The sequence below is a fragment of the Armigeres subalbatus genome, chromosome 1 (genome assembly GCF_024139115.2).
Source record: "Armigeres subalbatus isolate Guangzhou_Male chromosome 1, GZ_Asu_2, whole genome shotgun sequence".
NCBI classification, from domain to species: Eukaryota; Metazoa; Arthropoda; class Insecta; order Diptera; family Culicidae; genus Armigeres; species Armigeres subalbatus.
The window spans coordinates 82,800,491-82,813,400 of record NC_085139.1 but is presented as its reverse complement, the minus strand read 5'-3'; the positions used below and the strand labels follow the sequence as shown (position 1 = coordinate 82,813,400).

General features: G+C 42.9%; 2 protein-coding genes across 2 annotated transcripts; both read left to right on the top strand.

The window, feature by feature from the left end:
* The first annotated feature begins 8,416 nt into the window (after positions 1-8,416).
* LOC134206315 (uncharacterized) lies at positions 8,417-9,320 on the top strand. Its single transcript, XM_062682016.1, has 2 exons — positions 8,417-9,235; positions 9,312-9,320. The coding sequence occupies exons 1-2, from the start codon at positions 8,417-8,419 to the stop codon at positions 9,318-9,320; spliced, it is 828 nt and encodes a 275-aa protein (XP_062538000.1).
* Positions 9,321-9,342: 22 nt separating this feature from the next.
* LOC134206314 (uncharacterized) lies at positions 9,343-11,826 on the top strand. The gene has a single exon (XM_062682015.1). The coding sequence runs from the start codon at positions 9,343-9,345 to the stop codon at positions 11,824-11,826; it is 2,484 nt and encodes an 827-aa protein (XP_062537999.1).
* The last annotated feature ends 1,084 nt before the right edge of the window (positions 11,827-12,910 follow it).

Genomic DNA, 12,910 nt, shown 5'->3' with positions numbered 1-12,910 from the left:
AATCAGTTGATACCCATAAATATTTGTAAAACCATCATACCATGTGAATGTGGAAGAATTTTTGTAATAGATAATGAAAATATTTGCAAAATACAAAAAGTTACAATTTTGATGTAACTTTCAATGTTTGATTGATCAGAATCCGGATGATTAGAGAGTTGTTCGTTAAATAGCTTATGTGTCCAGGGGCATGTCCCCCTGGCATGATACTCATCATATACTGTATATTAACTACATTTATCGCATTTCTTCTAATTAATGGTTTCATGCTATTGAATCAAGATTCCAAATCACGAGAGGAGCCGGCCAAGGGCCGAAAATCTCGTTAATAAAGATAAATAATAATAATAATAATAATAAGATTCCAAACACAGTTCAACCCAATTCGTTTTTGCAATATTCAATTTTGGCTACATTCGATTCTAGCCACAATTATTACGTTTATAAATTCTTAGATTATCACGAAATTAAAAAAAAATGTGTTCGAAAAAAGAGTATAGTTTATATAAAGGAAAAAAAGAAAAAAGGGTGTATTATAGTATACTATAGAGTATTGATTTCAATTTCAATTTTAATCATTCAAATGTATTCAAATGCTCATGTTATTATGTATGATACTGCCATCCGTCTTTTTATTCCATCTTTTCAGAAATCAAGAAGTCTATTTTTCGATCTTTGAACCAGAATGAAATATACTCTGAGGATAGCATGAATCTAAAACTAGCTAGTGTTGAAGAAAGATCCTCCATCATCCAGGACATACGAATGGAAACTTGGTGAGAGAATTCCATTATATATATTTACCAAATTATATTGAAACTATATGATTATATACCATAAACTAGAAAAAATAAAAAACAAAACAACCATCAGGGCACTCGATTGAAGCGATTTGGATAGGAAGAGTGGAATCGCCAACTTCCTATTGTTAACATCTCGTGGATAGAGGGCTCTCCATCTATTGGGTCAATCTGGGAAACGAGGGCTAGATTATAATATTGTATGTACGAACTTTCTTCTGGAAGGAGATTCTCTATTCCTCCCGTGGATTCGCATAAGTGTCTCTGCTTATGGAACCACCCCACCCATTTTTGGCCCTTCATACAGGAGTTTGATGAAATACAAACAATAGTATAATCATGATCAAATCGTTTGTCAGATATGGCCAGTGCTATCGGCAGGTGCCTTGCTACAATAGATGGTAGTATCATCATCATCATCATCATCATCATCAACACTGGGGCATGTCCCCCTTATTTTCTATTTAAACATTCTGGTTGAAGTTGGTTCTTTATTCCAATAATTTATTATTCTTCTGTTTTATTTTAATAATATCTAAAACGGATAAAATGTTATTCAAAACAAACCACGCAGTATAGATTTGATCCCGAGCAGGCGAAAATAGCTTAATAATAACAAATTGTAATGTGATAGCAAAATGAGATATGTACAAGATTGATAAAAGATAAGACAAACAATATCAGCATATCATGAGGATATCAGGTTATGAAATTTGTAAGAAGTGATCAGTATCTCGACGTTTTAGGTTGTTCTTATCCATAGCATATCTTGATATTAAAATAATATTTTTACGCTCTTGCCTGTTCTTTTACCTCTTACATCAATAGAATCCATATCATGTTTTGATATTCAGTTTATGGCGTCTGCCCGGGGTCAGTATCTGTCGTTGGGCGCCAAGCGTAATTGCGAAGTGGCCACTTGAAGTGTTTTCTATGATGTAAACGTTCTCAATATTTTGAAATAGTTCGAATCTCATGATTATATTCCCTCAAAATTGATTTTTTGCGCGGTAATTCCTGGAAATGCTATTTTAACTAATAAAGACTCAATACTTAGGTACCTCCTATTAGAATAGCAAATGTCATCATGCAGCATATGAGAATGGTAAACCACCGTTTGGAATCTCCCAAATCATTCAGTAGCCATCTCATTAATAAGAATTTCAACAGAAGCCTGAAGCTAAATTATATAATTATAGAATGACCAACGAATTCTCAAGTACGCCTAAACATTTTCGAAACCTTCCTAATGCCGTCATCGAAGACAGTAAATCCATTAGGTTACCGCCCACCAAATTATCTAAAACAAGAAATGCTCAAATTTCTCCGATCATTGAGTCACAAATTCAAAACCCAAACCCAAACGTGCGAGGGTGGTCTGCCATCGAAGCGTATTAAATACTCGTAAAAAGATTAGCTCCTTGAAGGACCTCTGAAGACGGTGCGAAGCCCAGCCAGAACAGGAGGCCTATTTTCGCTCGATGACTGATCGATTGGCAGCGCACCGAACCCGGAGATGAGGAGACGCAAAGTAAACACACTTGACTTGCGAAACACAATGCATCAGGCCAGCCAGGGATGGATGCTGTGCGCTTTGTTGCGATCGCACACAAGGGTGAAAAAGTCGAAGAGAAGCTATTTTGGCTTCTGCTGCCGGCTGCGACTGCAGTCAGTGACTGCACGCCACTGATGCAGAACGACCTCACTCGACTTTTTCCACTGCCACCGTTGTTGTTCATTTTCGGTTTCTTCATGGGAGAGGGATCGTATGGAGGAAAATCAATAAATGACGTTTAGAGCTGGAAATGTGTATCATTATCTTTGTTGACGATAATCCTCCGGAACAAAAAAGTCAAGATTGGTTTTTTTTCGAGTGGCTGGTTTCAATTTTTTTTACTTTTTATTTTCGAGGAAGCCAATTTCCTTGAAGAGCGTCTAATTAAAAACTGGGTTTCTTCAGCTAAACCCATTGAAACGAGAGAAGAAGGTAATCGGGTGTGTAATTTTCATTTTTGGTGAGCTATTGCAAGCCACCGGTTGAGTGGGATTTGTGTTTTCTATGAATATTTGCGGCTTCTTCAGAAGTTAAGAACGGCATTGTTTCTCCCAAAATTTAAAATTATAAAATCAGAATTTCTTCACAGGTTGTGATTAGTTATTTGCACGCGTTATCACTTATGATCAGACTCATTGTACTTGCATTCATTGAGTTTATAATGCTATCATAGTATCAAAATGAAAAGTGAAAATTGTGTACTGTGTAAGTGTTCAAAAGGTTTTTAGAATAACGTAACAAAAGAAACTTTGCCAAGATAGTATTAGTCTTTCGTTTGATTTTCCAAAGAACAAAGTCAATATTTTTCTACAATAATATTCAGTAGCATCTAACTCATTTTTTTTTTCAAATTATGATTTCAAAAAATTGGTAAAATATTTCAATTGTGTATTTACCTACATTTCAAAAGAACCGATTGTGTATGTCTGACTGATTTAATAAAACTCTTCAATTTTTTACTAATATTATTGCACCAACTTAAATGGAACCTGATACTCCTTCCATTATTATGCAAACTAAGCCGAGCTGATAGATTGAGCTTTAGTGATAGCAACCAGGTCCCGCCGACAAAGACATGTGATTAATTAAGGTACGACTAATTTTGCAAATGTTTTGAAGAATCACACATTACCCCAAACTTTGTCCTTCTCGAAGTGAGTCATTTTCGGTCGTCTTTGACTCAACAAAGTCTCCCCGATAACATCTCGGCAGAAAGTGACATCTTATAAATGCTTATAATTCCTACTTTATATAGGGTTAGGTTCGGATTTTCCATTTGCATCCATTTGATTTTGGGAATCAAAGCCCCTGATGCCGCCTTTTTCGGAACCAAAAAACACAGAGATGACGAGTGGTGATTAGGTTGTTCACTTTATTACCAAGGTAAAAAGCAATTAAAACGGTGCCGTATTATATCTGCTAGGCGGCTTCTGATTCTGGCGGTGACAACTATTCCACGAAGGTCTGCACTAACTGGCCGCTGAGAGACACGTATCCTGACCGGGGGAACCAAGGGTAATAAAGCAATGGAAAATAATTTTAATGAGACGACATATATCTTATTACGTTGTTGACGAAAGGCGTTCCGAGGGTTCCATATTTCGTTGGCCGGCACGTGAGATTTTACGCGTTTTTCACCACTTGTGAATTTTAGCCGCGGTTGGTTGTTATGCTCGCCGTTTAAGATATATCTCCCCAAAACGACGGACAAACGAATACCGTGAACAGACCGGTGTCCAGCAGCGGGAGCTGCTCAAGTCGGCTTTATTGGTTGATGAGTCTGCTTCAGAGGGTTGCCGATGGAGATGGGCGGTTTGCGATAACCTTTTTCAGGGAAATTATGCCTTAACATTTGCAAATATAATACGCCGGCAAGAGATGAATAATTCGAATGGACGACTATTCGGTTTTCTCACCAGTGACAGTACGTTAACATTTTATATTTTCCTATTTATAGACAAAAGTATATTGAACTACAAAAATACATCCTTCGAACAAAAAATAGTAATTTAGAAGCGAAATTATGTCAAGTCACTGTCAAACAGATGATATTCGATCTATATTATTATGAAAGAAATAAATAAAAATATATTTTATTCCGTCGTGAAAAGTAAACAGCGAGCAGGACAAATCAGCCAACTCAAATAAATCCAGGAATTCAGTTCCTAGTAACAGCACAGCTGGTCCTCGATCAAGACCCCAACAAATCACCGACTAATTAAGTTGTAAACTATTAGCTAATAAAATTCAACAACTGCAACTCAACCAGTGCGCAACCGGTTTCCGCTGGCTGGCCATTCAGCCAGTAATGGTGTCGATGGAATATTTCTTCGAATTGAGTCAAACCACAAAAAAAAGCTATCCTAAACTACCACAGTACCACTAATAAACCCACTGCTGCTTGTTGCTTCTGCCGTTTTGCCCACCGCAGCACCACCGCCACCAGTCTGTGAACCACGTCAGTTCGGGGTGAAGAGGTTTCCCTTCGCTGCTCGATTAGACATCACACTGCTTTTATGGTTCAAATTTATACAAATTTATTGTCCATGACTGGTTCTGGAGCTGCGGACTCTACGTAACTTTTTGTCAGTCTGCGATTCGCCAGAAATAACAAAAAGCATAAAAGTCGTGTTCCTCTGGTTGTGTTCTGTTTTTTTTTCAGCTTATGTAGATTGCTAACTAGAGTCTGGTTCAGGTTGGCGTCAAACAACGAATTAGTAATTTGAACATTTATATGAGCTAATTTTAGTGCGCACAAATTGAGGTGCTCATTAAAGCGATAATTACGTGTTGCGGAGCATTTTGACGGAAGGTGAGTCTGAGCAGTTTGACAAGATGGTGACGAGAGACTTGCAAATTTTCTAAACGTGCCGTTCGACCATTCGGGTGTTACGATGATGCTTCACAATGTGTGCCTTTCAAAATACTCTTAGACTGTATGATTCACTAGGCTTGTAGGATGTTCCAGTCCAGCAATGCACACCCCCTGAGTAGTGAGATATGTGTAGTAACAAGCGTGGGAAGTGATGAGTGAGAAGTGACAAGTAAAATGTGAGAAATGAAATTCGATAGTTTTGAAGTGAGAAGTAGGAAAAGAGTAGTGAGAAGAACAGAAGCAAGAGATGAGAAGTGAAAAATGATAATTGGGAAGGGGAAAGCGAGATGTTGAGATGTAAGATGTTAATGGTCAGATATAAGACAAAAGAAGGAAGACAGATAAAGAAATAAGGATAAAGAAAGAAGAAAAAGAAAAAATGAAATTAGGAAAAAGGAAGAAGAAAGATGGAAGAAGGAAGTAGCAAGAACAGAGCAGAGAAAGATGAAAAGGAAGAGGGGAAGAGAAAGAATATAGATGAAGAAAAAAGAGAAGAGTCATGATGAAAGAGTAGGGAAGAAAAATATTATGGATGAAAGATGTAAGAAGAAGAAAGAAGGAATTCAAAAAGATTCATGAAGGGAGATAAAAGATGGAATGAATACGGATTAATCTAACGATTTTCAATACTTACATCTCACCATTTTTTTGCACGCTTCACTTCTCATTTTCACTTATCTTTCCTTGGTTCTCACTTATTACTTCTCATTTGTTACTTCTCTCTTCTACTCATTTCTCTCGACTCCATTTTCACGTCGTTGATAGGCCCTCACGAAAATCTGCTTGGTATTCGCCGATGAAGGACTCTTCAAGCGGTCTCAATCTGTTGAACGGTACATAATTTCGTACGCCGAATTAAGGAGGGTGTTTGGAACCTGATCAGCACCCAGAATTCAACCCTGTAACCGTTCTCTGCGATGCACAAAACTGACCTACATAGGGAATGAGATTGCAGCACCACATCTATTATTCCAACTACAGCAGAAAGAACGATAGATGATTGAACTGTATCCAATATTTGGGAAACGAACTGTGTTGTGTCCAGCTGTATATAGGTACAATTGCCGATATCGTTCGTCACAGCAGGACAGTAATGGTCAGCGTCAGGGTATGATGCCGAGAGATAAGAGGGCGAAGAGATTATTTATTAAACCGATCAAAAACATCGCACGAGGACGGTCGTGTCGATCGTAGTTTTGGGAGATGCTTGAGGGAAATCATACATCCAGAAATCAACAACCACCGACCGTGTGTGGAGGCCGCGCGGGATAATTTTAACTCGTTCTGTGTCTAGTTTTTAAGTCGAATAAATGTTGTTAAGTAAAGTAGTTTTGTGAACAATTAATAAATGTAGTGCTTGTAATAAGTGTTTTCCTAGTCCGCGTGTTATTATTAAGTTTGTGGAAAGAACCCCAATAGACCGAGTACGGAGAATACGGAGTGAACTAATAAAACCCGAATTAATTCAAGTGTTGGAGAGCCGTGTTATCGAAGGTGAAAGGCCAAGCGAAGATTCCCCAACATTTTTGGTCCAACGAACCGGATGACTGGATCGCGGGAGGACTAGGAAAGCACATAATCGCAAGGATTAACATAATAGCCTGAGGCAGGCTTGGTTTGGCGCCATCGCCAGCGTCGCTGAATGTAAAACGCCATAGCTCCATCAAACAATACGTGCAGTGGCCATCGCACCTGTGTAATTGGGAATAACTGACAACGCGCCATCACAGAACGACACTACAAGGCACAGTAAAAAAAGGATCGATCGTCCATCGTCTCTGGACATACTAGCTTTCGTTTGGACATCTACCGGTTAAGCGATTTCCATAGTTTTGGATGTGGATGCAAATATTGGATGGAACTCATTCTCGACGGAATTTGAACTAGAGTATATTCGAAGGTGGAACACAACGCAGAAGGATTGCTGGTCCAGTGCCGGATTTACTTTTCCAGGTAAATATACCTTAGACCAGTGTATGTCCAGTCGTTGTTAGTGGTGTCGTCATTCTAACACCTTTATTTCAACGTTTTCCCGGCTCACCTGGATGGATGCACAATCGGTTTGCCTAATCGACATTGCTGGAGTGGATTTGGCGGTTCTGTGGTGAAGGAGGACTATCCTTGGACAACCGTGGGATCAACCCTATCAACCCAAATACGAGCGATACGATTCGGCCAGACAAGAAGAGGTGGCAACGATTATTTGTTACGTGGTGAGTGCCAAGAATGTATATGTCTCCGAGGCGGGACTTCAGATAATATACGTTTTTAAAAATGAATTTTGAATCCTCTTCATTTGCTGCGCAATCCCTGAGCAAAACTGTTCATCACTAGAACAATTGTCTCAATCTGCTGCGAGTTTGATTGATTTTGGATGATTTGGATTGATTGTTGTTTGGAGCTGTTACTGGTTTCACGGGTTAGTTTGAACGGTATATGTTCTGCCGAAGCTTATTATCTGGATACTACATGCAAACTTTCCTCCTTCTGAATCCTGATTTGAGTCGTGAATGAATGTCGAGTTGGCTGTGAATGAACTGCGGATAAAGTAGTTGAAATCGGACTGATTCCCATTGGAGACGTATTGGTGCTGCTGTTAGTTCTCATAGGTGAGCTACTTCAGTATATGTTCGCCGAAGCCTAGTTTCTGTTTACTACATTTGGTATTATCCTCATCTTACTGCATTCATCGAACGAGTGCGTGCTGTGCTACAACAATCGCTGGTGCCTCACGACGGAACTGGAGTGTCTTGGGTGAATTGTAGAGGATTGGGGTACAACATTCTGTTTTCTCAGGTAGGCTTGAACGGTATATGTCAGCCGAAGCCTTGGACATTTCAGATCTCTACACCATTCAATTCATATATTTATCGGTTCGAGTGACGTGTACCTGCTATGGCGCCATCCCGTGAGAAGAAGCCGCCTGCGCTGAAGCTGTTGATGGTCCAGCTGAAGAACACCCAGACATCCATGGACGACATCTGGAGATTTGTGGAAGGCTACGAGCGGACAACAACTGCAAGTCAGGTCGACGTGCGCTTGCAGAGTATCGATGACTTGTGGTAGAAGTATGGGGAGATTCTGGCAGATATTCAGGCACACGATGATTTCGAAGATGAAAATGAGGCGTTCGATAAAGCGAGGCTAGTGTATAGTGATAGGTACTATTATTGTAAGGCGTTCTTGATGGATAGGGCTAAGCAATTGCAGGATCCAGGGGAAGCCGATCGTTCCGTACGAGCCAACGACACGTCAGCGCATGGTCATGGGACGCTAGACCATGTACGCCTACCACAAATCACGCTGCAGGTGTTCAACGGGGACATAGATGAATGGATCAGCTTCCGTGATCTGTTCACTTCACTCATCCATCGCAAGATGGACCTGCCGGAGGTGGAAAAGTTCCACTATTTGAAGGGATGCCTGCAAGGAGAACCGAAGAGCCTGATCGACTCGTTAAAAATCACGAAGGCCAACTATCAGATAGCGTGGGACTTGCTGCTAAAACGGTACGATAACAGCAAGCTTTTGAAGAAGCGACAGGTGCAAGCTTTGTTGAATTTGCCAACGCTGTCCAAGGAATCGGTAGCGGATCTGCACACTCTGATCGACGGTTTCGAAAAGGTCGTTCAGAATCTGGACCAGGTGGTCAAACCGGAAGAGTATAAGGACCTTTTACTCGTTAACCTACTCACTACTCGACTAGATCCGACAACACGCAGATGTTGGGAAGAACATGCCTCAGCCAAGGATCAGGATACGCTAGCAGATCTCTCGGATTTCTTGCATCGTAGGATCCGAATTCTAGAATCGCTTCCAGTAAAGGTATTAGACTCCAGGACTTCGCTTCATGCTCCACAATCATCGAGACAGAAGACGTCAGCTGTGAAGGCCAGCTACGGTTCTGTACAATCGTCTGGGGGACGATGTATGGCGTGCAAGGAGAACCATCCCCTATACCAGTGTTCTGCATTCTTAAGGATGTCGGTGCGAGAAAGAGATGCGGTATTAAGAACGAACTCCCTGTGCAGAAACTGTTTCAGATCGGGTCACATTGCGACAAACTGTACATCCATTACAGGTGTCGTAACTGTAATGGTCGTCATCATACAATGGTATGCTTCAAGCAGCGGAAGGATCGTTCACCTAAGGTTGTCGCTGCTGCTGGAAACAACAATCCTCCGCGAACGGAATCTGGTGATGTACCCGTTCCTTCATCTTCCCAGGTGGTTAACATGGCAGCCACCGATGCAACAGTGTCCGGTTCTACCCATCAGTTCTCCTCCAAGGTTTTGCTGGCTACAGCGGTCGTTATCGTGGAAGATGACGAGGGTAGTCAGTTTCCGGCTCGTGCTCTTTTGGATTCTGGCTCCGAGAGTAATTTCATTACCGAGCGGTTGAGTCAACGCCTCAGGTCACACCGAGAGAAGGTAGATATCTCGGTACTCGGCATTGGTCATGCAACATCGAAGGTCAAGCATCAGATCACTGCATTGGTTCGTTCGCGAGTTACGGCTTACTCGCGGAACATGAGTTTCCTTGTCCTCCCAAAGGTTACGGTGGATTTACCTACGGCAAGGGTGGATACTCAAGGATGGTCGATGCCCAATGGGATAAAACTGGCAGATCCCACCTTTTTCAGTCCAAGTTCAGTGGACATGGTACTGGGTATCGAATCCTTTTTCGATTTCTTTGAGTCTGGTCAAAGAATTCCACTCGGAGACCAATTGCCAACATTAAACGAATCGGTGTTCGGGTGGGTGGTCTGCGGAGGCCTGCTAAACCCCACACAAGGCCTACGCATCAACTGTAGTACGGCAACTACAAAGGTGTTAGAGGAGCTAGTCGCACGGTTTTGGGCTAGTGAAGAAGTTGGAAATTCCAAGGTCCTTTCATCGGAGGAAAAATTGTGCGAGGACAACTTTCGGAAGTCGGTTCGTAGGGAATCCGACGGGCGGTACTCCATTTCGCTGCCAAAGGATGAAGACGCAGTTTCCAGGTTGGGCGAGTCACGGGACATCGCATTCCGGCGGCTTCAAGGCACGGAACGCAGATTGGCGAAGGATACCAGTTTGCGGGAGCAATACCATCAGTTCATGGCGGAGTATATCCAATTGGGACACATGTCGAAGGTGGAGGAAGCAGGAAATCTCGTGAAACGATGCTATCTGCCGCATCACCCTGTCTTTAAGGAAGCTAGCACAACTACAAAGGTCCGTGTTGTGTTTGACGCATCGTGTAAGACGTCGTCCGGTGTCTCGCTGAATGACACGCTTCTAGTAGGATCGATTGTACAGGAGGACTTACGATCGATCATGCTCCGAAGTCGAGTGAGGCAAATCATGCTGGTGGCCGATGTGGAGAAGATGTTCCGGCAAGTCTTCGTGGTTGAGGTTGATCGGTCTTTGCAATATATTTTGTGGCGTTTCGACCCAACAGATCCCGTGGGCGTGTACGAGCTCAATACTGTGACGTACGGGACAAAGCCGGCGCCTTTTCTCGCAACACGTACGTTGAACCAGCTAGCGATGGATGAAGGAGGGCAGTACCCAATGGCTGCGAGGGCAACCACGGAGGATACGTATATGGATGACGTAATCACGGGCGCGGATACGGAGGATGCCGCACGTAATCTATGTCAGGAACTCAACGAGTTGATGTCAAAGGGAGGCTTCAAACTACGGAAATGGGCATCCAATCATCAGACGGTGCTGCAAGGTGTTTCCGCAGAAAATCTGGCGATCTGTGTGGCGGAAGGAATTGACTTGGATCCGGATCCTGCTGTTAAGACGCTGGGTTTGACTTGGTTGCCGATATCCGATCAACTGAGGTTCCAGTTTTCCATTCCAACTTGGAATTCAGTGACGCAGCCAACCAAACGGCAAGTTTTGTCAGTGATCGCTAGTTTATTCGATCCTCTAGGACTTCTAGGTGCAGCGATCACAACGGGCAAGATTATTATGCAGCTCCTGTGGAAGATCCGGAATGAAAACCAAGCACTGGGTTGGGATCAACCACTACCTTCGACGGTGGGTGAGATGTGGCGAAAATATCATGAAGAGCTACCCTTGCTCAACGATATTCGTATCGATCGTTGCGTCATGGTTCCAAGAGCAACATCGATCGAGTTGCATTGCTTCTCCGATGCTTCTACCAAGGCTTATGGCGGATGCGTCTATATCAGAAGTCATGATTTGGAAGGAAGGGTTGTGGTTCGGCTGCTGTCATCCAAATCCAAGGTTGCACCCTTGAAGACACAGTCAATTCCAAGGCTGGAACTGTGTGGTGCGTTACTGGTGGCGCAGCTGTATGAGAAGGTTCGAGACTCGATTAGAATTCCAGCTCAACCATATTTCTGGGTTGATTCAACGTGCGTTCTGCGGTGGATACAAGCTTCACCAAACAACTGGACCACTTTCGTCGCGAATAGAGTCGCGAAAATCCAAAGCATCGCAGAATCATCACCGTGGCGGCATGTTTCTGGCAAGGAGAACCCTGCGGATTTGATTTCAAGAGGCATTTCACCGAAGGATATCGTGGATAATGTCTTCTGGTGGGAGGGACCAGATTGGTTGAAGGAACCTTCGGATCACTGACCTGCAGCTTCATTCTCAACAATCTCAGAAGAGGCGGAGGAAGAAAGACGGCGTACAGCAATATGTGCAGTTTCGGCGAACATGGAATTCAACGATTGGTACTTGGAGAAGTTTGCGTCGTATTCAGATTTGATTCGGAGGACATCTATTTGGTTGCGCCTGATGAAACTACTGAAAAATCCGCAGACCAGGGCGTCGTCCGAGTTTATATCAGCACAAGAGCTTAGAGAAGCTGAATTTGTCATCATTCGGCGTATCCAGCAGGAAGTTTTTGCCGATGAGTGGAAGGTACTTTCCAAGGGGGAACCCGTGTCGAGAAAATCTCCACTCCGGTGGTTCAACCCTCATATTTCTGAGGAACAAGTCATCCGAATCGGAGGGCGGTTGAGCCACTCCGCAGAACGGGAAGCTACAAAACATCCGATGGTTCTTCCTGCTAGACACAAACTAACCCGGATGATTCTGAAACACTACCACCTGCAACTTCTACACGCAGGTCCACAGTTACTTCTCGGAGTTGTACGTCTAAAATTTTGGCCGCTAGGTGGAAGGAGCGTAGCACGATACATCGTTCATCAATACCTGAAATGTTTTCGTGCAAAACCGACTCCGATACAGCAGTTCATGGGAGAGCTGCCCGCACCAAGAGTCACCGTGTCGAGACCATTTTCACAGACCGGTGTGGACTATTTCGGTCCGTTTTATGTGAGACCCGCTCCTCGACGACCAACAGTGAAAGTATACGTGGCTGTTTTTATATGCCTCTGTACTAAAGCGGTCCATTTGGAACTGGTATCGGACCTAAGCACAGATCGGTTTCTTCAAGCTCTTCATCGCTTCATCGGCAGGAGAGGCAAGTGTCGTGATATTTATTCCGACAACGGAACCAATTTCGTTGGCGCCAGAAACCAAATGCAAGAATTTTTGAAAGCTTTTGGGAAGTTTGGAGCATCGAGAGAAGGTCGTTAAGGAGTGCACTTCAGAAGGTATCAACTGGCATTTTAATCCACCCAGTGCACCCCATTTCGGGGGACTATGGGAAGCAGCAGTCCGTTCCGCGAAGAACCATTTGATAAAGGTAGTT

Excerpts from the sequence above, each read along its gene's own strand:
- LOC134206315 (XM_062682016.1), top strand. The coding sequence starts at position 8,417 with ATGGATAGGGCTAAGCAATTGCAGGATCCAGGGGAAGCCGATCGTTCC.
- LOC134206314 (XM_062682015.1), top strand. The coding sequence starts at position 9,343 with ATGGTATGCTTCAAGCAGCGGAAGGATCGTTCACCTAAGGTTGTCGCT.